This window comes from Megalops cyprinoides, chromosome 16 (genome assembly GCF_013368585.1).
Source record: "Megalops cyprinoides isolate fMegCyp1 chromosome 16, fMegCyp1.pri, whole genome shotgun sequence".
NCBI classification, from domain to species: domain Eukaryota; kingdom Metazoa; phylum Chordata; class Actinopteri; order Elopiformes; family Megalopidae; genus Megalops; species Megalops cyprinoides.
Window position 1 is genome coordinate 8,255,573 of NC_050598.1, and position 20,031 is coordinate 8,275,603.

At 44.1% G+C, this 20,031-nt stretch overlaps 2 protein-coding genes across 2 annotated transcripts; one reads left to right on the forward strand and one right to left on the reverse strand.

The window, feature by feature from the left end:
• The first annotated feature begins 363 nt into the window (after positions 1–363).
• LOC118791282 (ras-related protein Rab-39B) lies at positions 364–5,758 on the forward strand. Its single transcript, XM_036548588.1, has 3 exons — positions 364–781; positions 2,184–2,410; positions 5,301–5,758. Exons 2-3 carry the CDS (start codon positions 2,196–2,198, stop codon positions 5,725–5,727), a joined length of 642 nt encoding a protein of 213 aa, XP_036404481.1. The 5' UTR covers positions 364–781; positions 2,184–2,195; the 3' UTR covers positions 5,728–5,758.
• A 4,689-nt stretch (positions 5,759–10,447) lies between these two features.
• vbp1 (von Hippel-Lindau binding protein 1) lies at positions 10,448–15,856 on the reverse strand. Its single transcript, XM_036548693.1, has 6 exons — positions 15,768–15,856; positions 14,706–14,830; positions 14,470–14,536; positions 14,260–14,358; positions 12,022–12,160; positions 10,448–11,206 (listed from the first exon to the last, which is right to left on the reverse strand). The coding sequence occupies exons 1-6, from the start codon at positions 15,846–15,848 to the stop codon at positions 11,130–11,132; spliced, it is 588 nt and encodes a 195-aa protein (XP_036404586.1). The 5' UTR covers positions 15,849–15,856; the 3' UTR covers positions 10,448–11,129.
• Between the last annotated feature and the right edge of the window lie 4,175 nt (positions 15,857–20,031).

A 20,031-nucleotide genomic window follows, 5' to 3' on the forward strand; every position in this document is an offset into this window, starting at 1 on the left:
ATTTATTAAATATTGTTTGTGCACTAGGTACTTTGTTTCACCTCATATTATCAATTCCGTACAAAACATCCCACAGCTTCTTTCTGATGGCATCACTGAATTCACTGAATTCAGAACCACTCTTTCGATACCGGAAATCTAACTAACAAAATACCCAGAGGATCTGCTAAAAATTTATCTTGCTTATGAATATGAAGGTGATGATCGAAGGACTTGAATTTACTGTTTTTCGTTCTGACATGGGAGAGTCATTTACAATAATCATTACGGTAGAGGCCGCCGAACATGTGGTGGTGTAGTAACAAGAAGAGGGCGCTTACAGCGCGTCTATTAGGGGGTTTACAGCACTGGTGCTGATGCGGGATGAGTCAGGCTATATGATGCTGATGATGTTGCTGCCATTTCATCAGCAATTTTTAAAACATTTCTCCATCCTTAAAACATGAAATTTAAAGGACAATATTTAAAAAATTAAACGTAAGCTAAATCGAATGTTCTAGAGTACTGTATTGACACTTATTCACAGAGCGAACGATAAAACATAGCACATTCATTTTACATACCAAATTTAACAGAAAATATCTGATTTGTTCATCGTTGATTATCAATTTTATAGTAGAAAGATAATTACTGGATTTTCTTTCCGTGGAGAACAGCATTTGTGTACGCTTATGCTTTGCCTAGCGTCATTATTTTGCCGAGCATTTTCAAGCAAAAAGACCGTCTCTTCAGCGTCATGGAGTTCGCTGTTCCCAGCCTCTGAGAAGCACAACCAAATACTGTAAGCACTAATTCTATAATCATTTATGTGTGTGAGTGTGTGTGTGTATATATAGCTGTGTTCAAACGTGATACATTGTTCTCTAGAGTAGTATAGTAGATTGAGAATATCCTGTTTAGCATAATTCATTGGCTAAATAATAGCTAGGCAGATACAATCGTCGGATTAAAATATTTTAGGTAATATACATTTCGTTATTGAATTGAATGGGTTATAGCCTATGTTTTTTCCAACAGCGCACATGTATGGAAAACGATATAGGTTTTATAATTCTGCTCATGTAAACAACTGCTCCCGGGGAAATGATCTGGGTTCGTCAGATACGTGCAAAATGGAGGCCAATTGACCTTGGCGTTTTCGAGAGCCAGCTTTTGATGAAGAAAATAAAACGTTGGCATTAGTAATAGTCTTCAAAACGCATCGTGTTTATGTACAGTAACTACCGCGCCTGCTTTTAGCTACCCAGTCATGTCCGGTATGAGACAATAGAGCTAAAGTATTCATTTGGGAGCTGAATACGGCAGTGTTTGTATAGCAGAGCCTGTTGTATTATTCTCGCTGGAAAAAGAGAGGGGCGGTAGTTGTCACTATACTATGGGAGACGACGGTTGCTGGAGTGAACGCAAACACAGCTCCGTACACAGATAAACAACCTAGGCCTAAACATGTTTCGGAAAGCCATTAAAACAAAATGGCAATGTTTATTGAATAAGCCATATATGAAATCACCCCCCAACGTAATACCATAAATATAGCCTACTGAATGTACAATCAGTCAAAACATTTTAATCGTACTTTTCTCCATTAATTTTTAACATTGGCTATTTATCGAGGGCTATTGATGCTGATGTTACTACTGTGATATCCTTGTGAGTGATTTAAGATAAACAACAACAACAACAGAAATCTGTTCAAAAAGGACGAATATGAGTATTTTAAGTAAGGCATTTTTAATTATCGTGTTTATGAAAGCTAAAACCTTGGCGTGAGATTTTGTACTTAATTACTCTTGAATATGCACATATGTCATATTATTCAGGTGGAATCCCTATATTATTTGCGGAAACAGTATTGTTAGCTATGTAAATTGAGTGGTGCAAATATTTGTTTCTGATAATACAGCATTGCTGCGTGGTATGTAAGAGCTCACAGCACAAAGAGTAGTGGTGTTCTCTTCCGTTCAGACCTCGTTTAAATTCAGAGGCACATCTCCCCTAGGATGGTTGTGTTGGTGGTTGTGTGTGTGTGTGAGAGAGAGAGAGAGAGAGTGAGAGAAAGGGGGGGTGAAGGGCGGGTGGCTTTGGGGGCGGCGGGGGGAGTTGTTGTGGGACTATGCGTTCATAGTCTAGTCTAGTCTACCGACAGCGCTGTTGTGATCTGCACGCTGTATGTCTCTTTTCAGGCGTGGGGAGACATGGAAGCGATATGGCTGTACCAGTTCCGATTGATTGTCATTGGCGACTCGACCGTGGGAAAGTCGTGCTTAATTCGGCGGTTCACGGAGGGACGCTTCGCCCAGGTGTCTGACCCCACGGTAGGGGTGGATTTCTTCTCGCGCCTGGTGGAAATAGAGCCGGGTAAACGCATCAAACTTCAGATCTGGGACACAGCCGGGCAGGAGCGATTCAGGTAAGTGACATAACATCTGTACTCTATCCGTGCTAATGTAATCATTGATGCAAGGGCTCATGCAATGTAGCCAGCTTTTATAAAATTTAAGCAGTTTGAATTCTGAAAGTAGGCATACTGAAAGCCAAACGAAACCGGAAGGATGAATTGGTCTTATTTTAAACAAGCTCAACGTGTTTATACAGTATGCGTACAGTTTCTGTTTACATTCTTTCAGCCGGGATAGAGGGTAGCCTACTCTAATGTAGTTTACGGGAGCGTAACGGTGAACTTGTGAAAACTCTAGATGCAGCTATACCGTTTGCGCATGTGAATAAATAGCTGATGTCATACGACCGTGGGACAGGGGAGTGGGCTGATGGAGAGAGGCGGTTGACAACAGCGACGTGCTGGTCCTCGAGTGCAGTCAATGCTTTTACCGTTTTTATTTCAATACGAAGCCTCAATTATATGACTGGATCATTTGTTTCACTTCGGTCTCCATTCAGACCTTTACATTCCTGTGCTGCCTCAAACGATTATGTCTTCATAGTCCAAATTTAAAGCTCTGAACATGAGCTAAAAGTGAGTAGTAATAAAAGCCAGGCTGGCTAACATATGGAGCAGCCAAAACATGTAGTGTTACAAGACAAGAAATATTAACATACAAATGAATTCAGACGTGTTTTGAGAAGAGATGGTCTATGTGAAAATTAAAATGATCTAAAGGGGTTCTGCATTGCACGTAGTCACACAGAAGTGACACAGAGGGACTAACACACTTCTTTCACTGAAAATAAATTTACCCCTGTGCCCTGCGCATGTAGGTGAGAGGTCGAGTTAAAGATTTAAAGAAGAAGCTCTAACATCTGTATATCTCAATGGTAAATATGTTTCAGTACTGATATACTAGAACCTGAATAAGTGTGTTGCGTTCATTCAGTTTAACAGACATCTGCAGGAAATACGTTCATTCAATCATGTGTCAAGACACTTAAGAATAATAAAGAATGTAAACCAACAGTATCAAACAACCATGGGACAAAAAGAAAACACAATATTGCCATTTTTGGCAAATTGCAAAGAAATGATTGAGGTGTCATTCCAAAGGTAAATGGAAGTACAATTTGGACATTGAAGGGTTCAATAAACTGCATCTGAAATAAATAAACCATTTCTAGATTTTTTACAAAATGAGCACTTTTGTTAACAGATTTATGCAGTTTTGAACAGTTCATTGGTACAACTAATGTGGAATGCAACAAAATGAAATGCACATTTGTGAGCATAAGGTAATGTAAGTAATAAATGTTGACGCCCTTGTCTTACCCAACTATAGCCATTAGACTGGGAGGGGGGATCCTACAGACCATGTGATACAGCGTGACACATGTTCACACGTTTTTTTTTCAAAAACACTTTTTTTTTTATCAATAACACACGTTATTGATAAAAAAAGAAGTGAGAATAAGACACAAGACACATCTTTAAGCTATCCTGAATATACTGGCAATTGAAATTATGTTTCCAAATCTTCATTGTGAACGCACAGCATACAAAATTGTTCCATCCGCTCAAGTATCTGAAATACTTAAGAAATGGATTTCAGCAGTACACATTTTAAAAAAATTCAAGGTTCTGAAGAACAGGCAGTTTTAGTTATCCTGAGCCTAGTGCCTCCTCTGCTGCGGCCTATTTATTCAGGGTAGCACTGCAGCATATGCTGTGTTTTTCACACAGATTTCGCACTTGTCTTATCTGTGGCAGGAAGTTTAAAATAGACTTATTAATGAGTTTCTGCTTGGGCTCAGGCGTATTTACTGGCGAAACCTGTATAAACGTTAGTTGGCTCCAGAGAGAAATATTCTCTCGTTTATGTCAAGGCAGTCCACCTTCATCTTTCTTTTATGTTCTGTGTCCTTGCCTACATGGTTTTGTAAGATGGCAGATAAAAGACACTGTATAACCAGGATGGAGTTGCCGTCCATGTTACCCCTTCCACATTTTGTCTGCAGAGTTATTTTCTTTGAGGAACACCAGTGCAGACGAGATCATTTTGAAGGCAGTGTTGCAGCTCAACCCAGGAAACTACAATAAAGGATGGAAATAATAAAAGATAAGGGGGTGTCGTAAAAGTTCTGAAACGGGTTTAAATAAAATCTTCAGGTAAAATGCAAATCCATTGTTCATTCAACCACACATATTCAAATGTCACCAAATTCTAAAACTGCAGGTCCGTATTCCATATTCCTAACTCTTAAGTGTTAACTTAGATTCCTACCTTGTTGTTGGTGAAACTCGCAAAGCACAATGTTTTTGACATAGACATATTGCCAATTATACAAAATTTTAAATCCCTTTTCATTTTTGTGCTGTGTACGTGAAGCTGTCTATAGCAAGAATTATAGCGGTTGAAAAAACCTGGGTAATCTGTATAAAGCTTGTCTTTATTTCAAGAGAACACTTCTCCTGTATTGCTGTAAACTCAGGCATGTCCTCTTTAAGCAAACTGCTAACTGTCATCAAGGTGTTTCCATGTAACTCCTCCTGTCAGTGTGATTGGTGCAATGGCTGTGATTATCCTTATGCCAGTTTTCCCTCAGCCTACAGTGTTCAGCTGTGTCATAACCTGGAGGTCATTGCAAGCACAGTGCACCTTCTTTGTAACTGTCCTCTGTGATCCATGCACAAGGCATCTTTTTTCAGCAGTCTTAGCAATGTCACTCTTTCTCTCTTCCTTCCACACACTAATGTGTTCATCCTGTCTGCCTTTCTGTCTTACCATACTTTATTCTTATTGTTTGTCTCCCTATCCCCTATATCTCCCCTTATTCTCATGTACGTTGTTCCCTTCATTCACTCTCTGTAACCCCCCTCCTCCCCCTCCGCACCTCTGCTCCCACCTTCACAGATCCATCACCAGGGCCTACTACCGCAACTCTGTGGGCGGGCTGCTGCTGTTTGACATCACCAACCGTCGCTCCTTCCAGAACGTGCACGAGTGGCTGGAGGAGGCGCGGAGCCACGTGCAGCCACACAGCATCGTCTTCCTGCTGGTGGGCCACAAGTGCGACCTGGAGGCCCAGCGGCAGGTGAGCCGGCAGGAGGCCGAGAAGCTGGCGGGCGCCTACGGCATGCGCTACGTGGAGACCTCGGCCCGCGACGCCATCAATGTGGAGAAGGCCTTCACGGACCTGACGCGGGACATCTTCGAGCTGGTCAAGCGCGGGGACATCACCATCCAGGAGGGCTGGGAGGGCGTCAAGAGTGGCTTCGTGCCCAACGTGGTGCACTCCTCGGAGGAGGTCACCAAGAGCGACCGCCGGTGCCTCTGCTGATCCCACCCCCTCAGCCCTGTCCTGCCCCACCCCCCCCCCCCCCCCAGCTCAGCCCTATCTGCCCCCACCAGCCCCACCTCCATTAGGCCCCATTACCCATAATTCCCACCCTACACGTCACCCTGCCCACCTCTGCCTGCTGCTGCCCACTTTCTCTTCCGTTTGGGCTCTTATTTTAAAAGGTCATTGGCAGTTCTGAGCCCCGCCTCCTTCTCTTGTTTACCCCTCCTGCCATCCAGCACCCTGCCGCCTGCCCTCAGAGAGCAGCACATATTCAGCTGGACGATGCGAACAGAACCTGAAGGGCAGCTGCAGGCGGTTTGGACCGGCCCTGGTCTGGGTCTGCAGGGCACCATGTATCGCACAGACGCCAGGCCAATCAGAACGCGGCCTGCATCTCCTAGCACCAGACCTGAGGAGCCCAAGGAAAGTGCCGACTGTCTTCTGGAGCTTGGACTAGCCAAAGGTCCGCAGCCCGGCATGAAATACTGCTCCTCATCAGCAGAACCACAGGGGCGGGGACAGATGGATGGAAGTGAAACACTACATTTCCCAGAATTCCACAGGATCTCTTTGAGGGGATCGATGCTGCACACCCCATATGCTTTTGTCATCTACCCAGATCGTGAGAATAACCCTCATGGTGCTCCAGTGCCCATTTTCACAACACACACGCAAACCTTACACAATCAGACCCAATTTATATGGATTGGTGCATGAATATGAATAATATCAAATGAGTTACTGTATTTTGTGTTGTTATGAACACAAATTATCAAAATAGTTTTGAATAACACATTTAGAGTATACTCAATTGTTTAAATTAGTGAAACATTTCAACGGAGCAATTTTGGATATCTACATCCTTCCTCTGAGAGAAGTGTACCATAGGAAACTTGCTGCGAATCAAGCAAGTTGTTATGCAGTTATAATACATGGCTTTTTATGAAGCAAGTTATTATGCAGTTGTAATCCATGGCTTTTTAAAGCTATAGTTTGGAGTGGTGAATGACCACAAGGTTGTCCAACCTCATATAGCATAGCTTTCCCTGTCAGGCATTGCAAGTGGCACTACACAAGGATCCCCTTGAAAGTGTCATTCAACACTCAGTCATTCATCAAAAACAGCTGAACGACTGAAGAAAAAAGCGCCGTTAAATAGCCTTTTGGATCACCCTCGTATACTGATTATTGAAGTGCTATGATGATTTCGCTCTGACTTCCACGTTAAATTCCTGTGCTTCTCCTGGTTTCTCGGTTCAGACCCCCCCCCCCCCTTCCAGGCTCTTGGTCAGATTTACGGTCCCAGTAATGTGATATCTTCCAATTTAGAGGTGCGGTGGTAACCAGAACCACCATTATTTCTGTTGACATCCTTTTCATGAGCATCTATTAATAACCCACACCAAACCGCCATCATTTTCAGCTGTACTTCCGCCTGCGTCTCCTCCATCACCACACGCCTCCGTGCACATGCAACTCTCCTTATTCCTCCATAACAAGCTCAACCCACAGCTGCTCTCATCTTCAGCATCTCCAACGCATTGCGCTCGATAACCTCGAGTATCACTTCCCTCTTTGCAGCCTCTCGCGCATTCATCAGCAAACCGCAAACCCTCCCTGCCACGTCGCACAAGCCTTTCTGAGGCTCGCATCAGCTCGGGACTCGGATTTTACCCAAGTTCGCTTCAGACTCTCGTGAACCGGTTTTTCGACGTGACGGAACTTGTGGCCCGCGCAAGTGGAACTGAATGCACGCAAACTATGCACTGGGCGTCTGTTGATGACTTGGGGCTGCTGGCTACCAGCTGTCTACGCCGGGATTCACTCAGTACGCAGCGACGCACTGTTGAGTGACACAGCGTTGCTCCGCACTCACTCATGCCTTCATGGTGACCCCCTGTCAGGCCGTAACATGGAGACGTCAAACTCGCCCATCGTTGTGTCCACCCATCCAGCTTCCTTTTCCAAAGAAAAAGGGTTATAGGGGTGAATGTACTATCTGAAATGGGGGGGGGGGGGTGGGGGGGTTGGATGGGGCTGGGAGCACCAGTTTCACAGCTGTCGAATGCATCAGGTCTCAGGTTCGATTCACGCTTGTAAGTGTCAGAATCAGGAAGATAATATTATGAAGGGAGGGTGGGGGGCACAGAAGATGAACATTTATCATTTCCTGTTCTGCAGTCGTTAAGCTCCGTAACATTCACCAACACCAGGGAACCAAGACACCTGGCCCCTGTCTATCAAGACTCGTGTGGTAGCTAACCCGCTACAGTTCAATCACTTCTATGGTCTTTCAATTTTATCATCAAAACTGAAGCAAGACCAGCCGGACTCCCATGGGTGCAGAGGTGGCATGCAAACCCTTTGGACCACCACTTGCGTAACGAGACGAGAGTATTGGACTCTATGCCCCGCCCCTCTGAGATGAGGCCACAGGTGGACGCTGACCCCCCGAAGAAGCAGTGCTCTTATCTGAACAAACAGTGGCTTTTACCCGTGTCCTTTCTTCCAATCCCAGCCTCACTGAGCTCGACTAACAACCTTCTCCCATTGTACAGCACTGGCTAAACATCTCTACATTCTACAGCAGTGAAGAAGTGTTAAAAACAAACAGAAAAACATTCAGAAAAGTATGCTTCTCTTACTACTTCTCTTGCTCTTTGTTTCTCTATCTCTCTCTCTCTCTGCCAGTTCCTTCAACCTGTAGGTGCTGAAATGTGAATTTTTTCAAACTCCGAGCTGTACAATGTCATGTAGCTGTTTGAAATGGGTATGGATCTCTGTACCTCTTGTCTAGCAAAAGAACTGAATTGTACTAAAATAATGAAATGTGACTTGTAAACTTTTTTCTTTCTCTTGTTAAAACTAAAAAAAACTGTGTACTGTGAGCATTTATTACATTCTGTTAGTCTGTTAGGCTTCTTTTCTTTTTTTAATTTTCAAAATGGCAGGCGTCCCAAAATTATGATCAAAGGCACGGCTTATGGTAACATCAAAGCAGAGAAGAGGTATTAGGAGCACACACTAGGACAGTGAAAGACTTGAGTCTGTGCAAGATTACAAAGGTGCTACTAAGTTCAAACTGTAGTTTTACATGCGAAAGACAACCTGGCAACTTTAAACTGGTTTAAAAATGCAAATCAGCAACAGTTCACTCCTCCTGCACATAAATTGAGACATTCAAATGAGGTGAGCTACTACAAATGCAAATAGGTTGAAAATACACTATCTGATGCAGCACTGAACAATTTGAGTCCTCAGGGCTAGTCTTATTGGCTGTTGTATTTGAATATTTCCCTTTTTAAGTATGCAGTTTACAGCTGAAATGAACAGTAACTGATGCTTAATGGACATAAACTTCACTTGACAGCCTGGTCCAATATGCCTTTACATTGTTACTGGTATGCACTGCAGTGCTACAGCCTCCCTCTAGGTGGCAGCACCATGAGCAGATGGCATTACAGCAAACAAGCATTTACTTGAATCACACACACAGCAGCCAATGAGGGGGACTTCTATTTTTTATTACTCCTCTTCTTATTGTTTGGACTTTGATGTTCACTTGCAACCTAAAAAATGGGACTGTTGAGAGCACTTTTCAAACATAAAACTGCAGCAAAACTACTAGTGCTTCAGCCAGCAACAGTCTCCTTAAACAATCTCTCCTAGGCCAAAGATGTAAAAATAAAGGCAAATACCCAAGGTGTCAAGGGCCAAAAGTGACAGTGGCGTCGGTGACGGTACAAGTAGTACCCCCTATGTCATCGGAAACATATAAAAGCCTAATGAAACACAGGTGGACACGCGTTGCCATGGATGCACGGGAAGAGTGCGCTCTTTCTCCGACACGCTGTTAAAACAGCTGTCAGTCTGACACACTGCATGAGACAGTTGCATGTACTGCTACTTGTGAACCCAAGATAATCTTTGTGTTACCTAAATACTACCAGACAGCAATACCGTGCTATAGAGTTGGCAGCAAGGCAGAGGACGGAAAAAAAAAACAGGAAATGTAAGCTGCGAAACAGGATGAGAAACTGCAGCTCTCCTGACCCACAGCTTTCATTTGTTTTTATACGGCTCCTTATTCGGAGCACCTGTTCCCAGGCGCTAATAGAGGGAGTATCATTAAAGACGGCAATTAAAGCGTCGACGCCGACACCGCAGCACAGCGAGGAGGCGTTAATGGATTCGGCTTCCCAAATGTCTGTCTCTGGATGCACTCCAGCTTTTTCAGCTGATCCTATTCAGTGCTTAGGGCCACAATCTCTAGCCCCGGGCGGGTCTTTCTGCAAAAGCTCCCCTAGGACTTTCAGGGGAGGAAAAAAAAAAGGCCTTGTAAGCAGTTCTTAGGCAGCAATGTCCTGCTGTCCTGCCCCTTTTTCCTCCAAACGCCTTTCATTCCAGTCACTAACACAATAACTGGTAAGGCCAGCGTTGTCATGCTAACTTGCCACCACCCTTATAGTACTGAAACGAAAGGTAACCCTAAGTTTTGTAAAACTGCCCCCCCCCCACAGGTAAAGAATTGAATGGTAGTGTGGTGATATTGGTCACTTTCAGTTTTACTCAGGCTCCATAACATCCAAAACAAAAGTCCTCAAATAGTCATGCCAAATTAGAGGGAAAAATAAAAGCACACACACACACACACACAAAATAAAGGACAGACCACAGCTTGTTAAATCACAATTGTCTTATTATTTCATTTTAAACAGTTTCTGTCTTTTCCCCAGTTTTCATCTTTCTTTTCCAGTATTTATACAGTGTGACAAATAAATACCACAAGACGAAGAGAGGGAAAGACGGACAGCGGGAAAAGACATGCACTGGAGGACGGGTTAGCCGAGGCAGGGGTGGGGCTGGGGTTCGGAGGGTGGGTGGGGGGGTGTTAGTGAAAGAATATGCAACTCTGGCCACCGCCTGGCCCTTTAAGAAAGTGTCCAGCACCGCCCCGCTGGTTATTGTAGGATCATAAGGCGGCGCTGCGCAGACGCCACTGCCTCGCCAGCACCACTGGTACCATGGGCCAAACCTCACTGAAACCTTGACACAGACATTCCCTGTTCTACAGATTCTCCCCGTGCCAAGCACCCACAAGGGTTCGGGCTGCAGCGTATAAATACATCCGACTTAAAAAAAAAAAAAGGAAGAAGAAACTAAGCATCTGGTAGAGAGAGATACTATTCCCTATAGTGTAATCTGCAATCAAAAGCTAATAATAATAATATTATAAACAATACAAAAAAAACTTGACTCATTACATTTGTGGTCTGAAAAATACTTTTTTAAAAAAATATATAACAAATCAAATGACAACGGAGGGACCAGGTGGCTAAGAATGCGGTGGGTGGGCTTTTTTGAGGGGGAGTGAGTGTGATGTTGAGGGGTTTGCGCGTTTAAGACTTGTCGGCCATTTTGGAGAGATTGTCTTTGCTCCTTCTCTTGACGTCCCAGTTGTAAACACGTGCCATGTCTGGTGAGGAACGCTGGTTAAGGAATTTTTGGTTATTTTGCAGCAGTCAGCAGCGATGGCCATGAAACTCCCAGTGCATAGCACTTTGAGCCATTCCAGGTTTTACTAGCAGCATGTGTGCATGACGAAGGTCTGCAATCAGCACTCCAACCAGCTTTTAATACCTCATGCTGCTGTGTAATAGAAGTCTCATTTCCAAACCTGAACTCAATTATGACAACATTGTAATTAATAACACTTATAAAGTACACTTTAACACACTACACAGAGCTACCTCTGAGTCAACACAGTTTACTGTACTGCCCTGATGAAGGACCTGGGTTACTTCAATATTTGAGGGCCTGAAAGGTGTCTACACAAACACGTGCTGCCATCAGTATGGGTCATTTAAACGGTCCAGTAATTCTATGTTCCTGTTCTTTACTTCGCCTGTGTAAATCTTTCCAACTCTACAAAAATAAAATTGCCTTCAGCTAAAAGGGTAAGCGGAAAAATCTAAGGCATCTTTTACAACAACCAATAATGAGGAAAGTATACTATCATTACGGACTATATCCTCATCAAATTCATGGAAAGATGAACATGATTAGTAAGGTCTTCATACTATACCATTATTAACCCTCCATTTGGCAGCAAGGGTAACAGGAAACAAATTTGAGCAACGACCTCAGATGGCAAAATTACTACAGCGAATGGTCTGTCATGTTAAATTGCTTTCAGGGTTGAAACAATGACCCTTGCTGCACTGATTAAGGCATGGCGCCCACAGTTATTTGTGCCCACCCTGGGCACTATGCTGCCTCGCAGAAGGATACTGACTTCGGTGGTGGTGAACTGGTCTCTCAGGAAGTCCAGGTCTTCCTCCAGGGAGTCCAGGTTTCGAGAGGCGGTGGCCAGGTTCTTCTCCAGCAGAGACTGCGCCTCGTCGATGTCATATTCCAGCATCACATTCGCCTTGGTGACCAACAAAGGGGAGGGGCTTAGTGGCCATGTCGCAGCACACAATGCATATGCACATGCTTACACAACTCCTTGCCCATTTTTTCTAAGTCATCTCATTGAGAAACCGAATGCTGCTGAACTTTCCTTTTCTCTCGAACACACAGGTCCCTTAAAGAACTGATGCCCACCAATCAGCTGAAGCACAACCCCCCAAAGTTCAAAATGCTATAGTACCTGGCTCAGTTATAACCAGCCCAGGACCTCACCATCTACCTGGAGACGAGGATCTTAAATGTCTCAAAGACAGCCAGGTACCCACGAGTCACAACTGGCCAATCATTCCATTTCTCCCAGACAACAATAATGCTAGTCCACGCCTTACACTTAAGACCAGTGGCAAACACCACAACAACCTGGAATCTGTGTCTGCCTAGGTGACCGCTGATGACTCAGAAATGCCAGCATTAGGACGCAAAACAGGTTCAGTCACAACAGAACCGAATGGAAAGTGGTGGCTTGGCTGTGTGCTAGAGGTTGTCAAGACATCATAGGTGAAAGTGAGCTTCCCCTCTCCAGCTAGTCCAGTTCAGTCATTCTTACATCCAAGAACTGATATTCTGATACACGGGACCAAAGTCTGTAAAAATGTAGACATAAAGTGGGAGAACTCAATGTTTGTCTTAAGTGGAAATATGGACACGACTTATAAGCCTCAAAATGGCTTAAGCTTCACACATGATGAAAAATGGAACAGTAACATGAGCTCTCAAGAAACCACGAAGACCTAGTGCACTGGCAATCATGTTATATTTGTTGAATAGCCTTGGTAACACTATGATAATATGGGTGATAGCTCTACAACTACAAGAGGTCCCACTCACGTCATGTTTTTGAAATCTGGTCAATCCATATACGCAAAAACCTCAACAAACCTTAAGGATGAATGTGAATCTTTGCTTGCCACACACTGCAATATGACACAAGGACAATGACCGCATGGGCACTTCAATTAAGCACAATATCAAAAATTATTTACAACCATCATGCAAATTTTGCCTGTGTTTGAATCACCACATTATATATACATATGCTAGCTTCTGGGAGGGACTTGCTAAAGCCGGTTTCATTTGCCATGGGATGGGTCCAGACCCTGGTACTGTCCCATCTGGACAACTGCCACTTCCTCCTGGCTGGACTCCCCCGTCAGCACCATCCATCCACTGCAGCTCCAGATCATCCACAGTACAACTCGTCTTCTATCTCTCCACAAACTCCAAGGCCCTCCCATCTCCCTCCAATGCCTGCCGAATGCAGCCTATTCTCACTTCAAAACCCCCATCTGCTGACATACTTGTCCCTCAACCACACCTCTCCTGCCTACAATATCTCCTCTCCGCCTGCAGTCCTAATCACGCCCGGCGCTCTCCCACAGTGCAGTCTGTCTGTCCTTCACCTCCGGATCTCCACAGCAACCACCTGTTCAACTGCAACCTTGATCTCCCCCTAGTGGTGGGAGGAGCCACCTCCCCAGATTAGGCCAGCGGTCACTGATCACCTTCTGTCACCCTCTGAAGACTCACCTATCCCAGCTGTCCCTGCGCTCATGCAAACCCAGAGCTGTCCTAAATCTGCTGGCTGGATTGAGGCTGCACCTGAACCATCCCTCTAAGCCGATATTACACACAGTGTACTTCATACATGCCTTACCTTGCAAACACAGTGGATATCAGGCTGGTATCAGCTAGTAATTTATTCATACTGAATTGGTTACATTTAGAGATTCATATTTAATTTTGTACGGACAAATCAGTCATCCTTAGACAAACTAAGTGTACACATCTTGGCACTGACATGTAAGTAGCTGTGGGCAAAGACACTGCTACAGTAATTCTCGATTTGCATTTTGAACCTTCCGTATTCTGCATTTTCTCCCATTTTATTGCCCTGAATACTCAGAATCTGTCAAATGAATTACCGAATGAATCAGTGAAAATACTGAATTATTAACACAGCCAGTGCAGTGATCCTCTAACAGCACAAGGGTGCGGAATCCCCTCTGCCCCTCTGAACAGTCATGTAATTCACCCTTGTTTTGTTTCACTCAGACTCACCCCGAGCCACAGGCACACTTTGTCGGTGGGCGGCACCGAGGCCTTGCAGTACACATTGTCCGCCAACAGGAAGTGCGTTTCCATGGGATCTGTGGTGTCCTGGACGAGAGGGATGGAGAGAATAAACATGACGGAGAGAAGAACGAGAGTGAGGGGTGAAGAGCTGGGGTGTGGGGAAGGGGGAGAGGCCCGTCCGCATCGCGCACTTACCTTCTTCTTCTGCATGTGCCTTAAAATTTCTAACGTCTGCTTAATTTGTGGGATTTGGCTTTTTAACCTGAAAGAGAACAGGAGAAAGGTATCACCACTGCCCAACCTAACAACCTTGTGTATGACATGTTGAAATTAAACATGAAGCTATATATATACATAAAATATACACATATACATGTGAATGCACACGTAAAATAATTCATGGATGAACTGACACAAGACAGACCCCATACCTCAGTTTCTTCTGGGCCAGGTTGAGTTCCATATACTTGTATTTCTGATACTGTTCGTCCAGCTTCCTCAGGACCGCGTCAGCCGTGTCATTGCCCGGCTGCTGCATGAACGAGTCCACATCCTCCTGCACCCGGCACACACACACACAGATATCACAAAACGGCTAAACAGAGAAACAGTTCCGTCTGTCTGAAGCACATACAATTCCATAAGCATGAACAAGTTACCACGCAACGGTAATCACGACAACAACTGCCTTATGTCATGAGTCTCGAGAAGTCCCTCACCGGCACAACTGAAAATGTGACAGGTGTCTGCGGGAGAATGTAACGTATCCGCTGCAGATTAATACATGCACAACGCAAAAAAATCGGAGGTGTGTCAAATTCACCTTTCGCGATTAACATCACCCGAGGTCACGGATTATGAGTAAATCGCTATTCCGCAGAATCGGAGGGCAGAGCACTGTTTCGGTCAAATTCAAGTTTCTTGCTGCAGAAGTCGAAGCGTTTAAGTTACAACTGCAAATAGTCCACATTTTCATTAAAACATAAAATCTACTGGCAAACAACCAGTTCGGCAATTATACGTTTCGAACAATCAGCTAAATAGTAAAATAGCCGAAAATCCGAAGCGGTTAATGCAAAGCGAGGGCGTTTTCAACACTGTATATAGAGTCTATGAATTTCGACAGTTCATTCTAGGACAATAGCTAGCTATTCAGTATTAGCTTTATCGCGTGGCCTGAAACCCTGGGTTGTTTGACGCTAATCAGCTATCAAGTTCCACTTTATAACTAACAAGCCAGTTAGCTAGGTAACTGGTTGTCGTCAGGTTAAATCCTAGCGAGCGATCTAGCCAGCTAGCTAGCTAAGTGCTTTCTGCAAACTGCCTTAAAAGGAGAGCTGACTGCTTGATGGCTAGCTAGACTGGCTAACTCGTTGCGGGTGTACCTCGACAAAGCCGGGCGCATTTCTTCCTTCCGCGTATATTTTAATCCTGAAACATGTCTGTTTTTGTAAATCGATGACAAAGTCATGTTACCCAGCTGATCAACTCACCACAAAGATAGCTTCGGGAATTCCGAGGTGTTTTTTCTTGGTCGCCTGTCCGGCATCGCTGCTCTCCGTGGTCGTCGCCATCTTGGAAAGATTTCTCCTCCCTCCTCACGTCGGAGTTGGGCGTCACGCACAGCGAGCGTCCCTTTCCCTTTCCTCCCACACCCACCCAAAATTAGCTCATAGACTATCATTCAGCACGTACCGCTCGTTACTGTGCATTGATCTTATATGGGTGAACAAAATAAATAAAAAATGAAATTCAAAAAATTGGGTGGGTGAAGCACATGACATGCAGCAAGGACCGAACCGCCACTAGCCTCTTTAGCTAGCTCTATAAGAAAAACTCAAGTATTTTTCATTTTGCTAAAAGACAAAATATTGACACGTTTCTTTATTGTGGTCATTTCTTTATTTTTATATAACCTGAAGAAGACAGGTGTATGTGAAGCACCAAAGAAAGAAGGGACTTCATTTTCGTTCACTGACAATATGCATTTGCCACCTAATTCGAATAAAGCACGTCATAGGAGTCTTCAGAACTGAAGGGCGTTTACATGCTGTGAGGTCATATATGATCTCACAGTTTCTTACAGGTAGTATATATCACAGGCCACCAGTTCAGCTTCCCTCATCATACACTGTGAAAGGAGAATATCAGCGGTTTGGTAAGGTCCGTTTTTTGTGGATATTCTTGTGTTACTTCGTTCAATGTCTGTGATAGTCTATTGGTTATTATTATCCCTATTTAAAAATAAGCAATTGATTTTTACCTATCGTTTACATTTTCGTTTATCTGTCTACTACATGTATACCAAATTCTTTCTGTACGTCTATGTAAATATCAATTTAAAATCTCTCAAAGGATTTGGTTTGCACTTAAATAGGTGATCTGTCCTGTTTGCGCTTGAGTATGTGGTGCACTGCCATACACCACATGATATATTGTCTGTGTTATCATTTAGTCTCCTTCCCCATCCCCTTGTAGTCCTCCCACCCCCTCTTTCATTATGTTTGCCACAGAATTTGTTTGCCCATCCTGGGAGAGGGATAGATTTTGAAAGGCTATGTTACGCTTAGGTGCCACATTAGAGCACATTGTAAAAGCTTCCTAAATGAAGCAAAAAATGTCTGCATTTTGATTTGCCGAAAATGAACACTCATCTCCTGATTGAACCAGAATGAGTCACAATTCAGAACCAAGAAAAGGCCAGTAGGCATTGTCCACAGGCTGTGAGGTAAAATATGAAGTCACAGTAGAGCACAGGTGGTATATATGATTGGCTACCACTTCATCTTCAGTCATTACAGAGGATATCAGAGCCATTTTTCAAAATCCAGGAAGATTTTTAAGGTTTATTTGTGGTCCAATAGTGTGGTAAGTTCTATTTTAAACCATATGCTTTTTTATGTTGTTCAATGTTTGTATAGATCTATTGGCTATTATAATCATCATCCAATTTAAAAACAGTAGTTAATTTCATATCTAAGTAGATAAACATATCTATCTGTCTCTTCTGTGTCTACATCCAATGCTTTCTGTACGTCTATATAAAATAAGAAATATCTGCCAACCTACACTATATGGACAAAAGTGTTTGGCCACACCTGTTTTTCAGGGTTTGGGCTAGGCCCCTTATCTCCAGTGAAGGGCAATCTTAATGCTTCAGCATACCAAGACATTTTGGACAATGTTATGCTTCCAACTTTGTGGCAACAGTTTGGGGAAGGCCCTTTTCTATTCCAACATGACTGTGCCCCAGTGCACAAAGCAAGGACTATAAAGACATGCTTTGATGAGTTCAGTGTGGAGAACTTGACTGTCCCACACAGAGCCCTGACCTCAACCCCATCAAGCACCTTTGGGATGAACTGGAACGGAGATTGCGAGCCAGGCCTTCTCGTCCAACATCAGTGCCTGACCTCATAAATGCTCTACAGAATGAATGGGCACAAATCCCCACAGAAACACTCCAAAATCTTGTGGAAAGCCTTCCAAGAAGAGTGGAAGCTGTTATAGCTGCAAAAGGGGGACGAACTCCATATTAAAGTATATGTATTTGAATACAATGTCATTACAATGTAATGGTCAGGCGTCCGAATACTTTTGTCCCTATAGTGTATCTCTGTGTCAGTGGGTCTGGTTTGCTTACAGATGATTGCTCTTTACAACAATGCACCACATGATATGTGAGGTATCTGTCTGAATCTATTCAGTGTCATTTTCTTAACTCCTCCTTTCTTTCCTCTCATGCCTTCCATCTCACATAAAGTTACAATATTTTCATTTATCAGACACTCTTATCTCGTTTTATCAATTTATACAGCTGGGTATTTTCTGATGCAACTGTTGGTTTAGTACCTTGCCCACAAGCCAACAGCAGTGCCCCAGTGGGGAATCAAACTAGCATCCTTTTGGTTAAGAGCCCTGCTCCTTACCACCACCACACACTGCTGCCCATCCTTCTCCTTCTCCCTTCCCCCTTCCCCCTTTTTCCTTTTCCTCATCTCTTCTCCTTCAATCCTCTCATTCTTCTCTTGCGCTTTCTGGTTATTCCTTCACTCTCATTCTCCTTCTCTTTAAAGGTGTACCACACACCTGGCATACGGTTTGAGCGGTTTTTAAAAGGTGTTGCGTTAATGTGAGAGTATGTGCTGTCAGTGAAAGGGGGGTTTTGTTAAATGTATGACAAATTCCCATCCCCCACTCCAATACCCCCTTCCCTACCTGTTCCCCCATGTATGACAATTTGGTCAAAGTTGTGGGAATTTTCCAGAGAATGAGGTGTATTTGGGGATTCTGTCTCTGTAGCTAACAATGAGGGACTAATGATGAGATGGCCATAATTCTGGGAGAATTTCTTGCTTTTCTTTTTTTTGGGGGGTGGGAAGGGGGGGGGGGGGGGTGGCTGGTAGGGGCAGAAGTAAGTGAGACTGGGTTTTAGATGCACTTTTCTGTGGTATGTGTCTGGTTGTCTTATGAAGGTTTGAGTGTTGTGGTAAACCTTGGAAACTGGATGGTATGTGAAGACCTTTGATAATCCAATAAACATCATCTTTAACCTCCCCCTTCTTCCCCCTATTCCTTCCTTCCCACATTTTTTCTCCATTCCTTCCTTTCCTCTTCTTTTTACATTCCTCCCTATTGCCTTTCCCTCTTCTTCCCCCTTACCCCTTCCTATATTTCCCGTCACCCTATTCCTCCCCTTCTCCATTTTTCCTCAGTTCCTCCCCTTCTCCTTTCTTGTCCAATTCCTCCCCTTCTTGCTTTCCCTGTTCCTCCTCATCTCCCTTCCTCCTTCTTCCCCATTCCTCATCTGCTATTCATCCCCTTCTCCCCTTCCCCTGTCCTGTACGTCCCCTATTCCTTCCCTTTCCTATTCTGCCCTTCTCCATTCTTCTCTTTACCCATTTGTCCTCTTTTCTTCACATTCCCCCTTCTTTCCCCTCCCCCATCACAATTGCTCTCTTTTTTCCATCCTCCCTTCCCCCTTCTTCCACTAATTCTCCATTTGTAAATTCTTCTTCCTCTCGTCATCACACAATCCTCCTCTTTTTCCTATCCCACTTACCCCTTCCTGCATTCCTCCCCTTTCCCTCTTCTACCTTCTTACCCTTATTTCCCCTTCCCTTATTCCTCCTTTTATTCCTGGTCCTCCTCATCTCCCTTCCCCCCTTCCGTTATTTTCACCTACACCCTTCTCCCCTTACTTTCTTCCCCTTTTCCTTCTGTTCTACCCTTCCCCCTTCCCTCGTTCCTTTTTTTCCCTATTCCTCCCGTTCTTACTTACCTTGATCCTTCCCATGTCCCCTTCTCCCTCACCCCCTACCACCAGTCCCCCCTTTGCACTTCTTCCCCGCTCTTCTCTCCCCCTTTTTTGCCTCTTCCTCCTACTCCCCCTTTACCCTTTTCTCCACCCCACCCCACTCTTCACCACCACCCTTTCCCCCTTCTCCCTCCTTTCTTCCTCCTCCTTATTCCTTTTCTTACCCTCTTCCCCAGAGTACCCCTTTCCTAATTCCCCCTTCCTCTTCTCCCTAACTCCCTGTACTCGTCTCCTAAACTCTCTCTTCCCAATTTGCCACCTGCCTCCTGCCCCCCATTTCATAATATTCATAATCAATTTAGGAATGATTCTGAAGTCAAATACAAATGGTGATTTTAGAAGAAACCTTAGCATTTTCATTTAGCTCCCATGAGGTTATCTGTGGTATTGTTTGAATCAAGAGAGAGGCTGATAACTATAAAACCAAAATACATCATAAC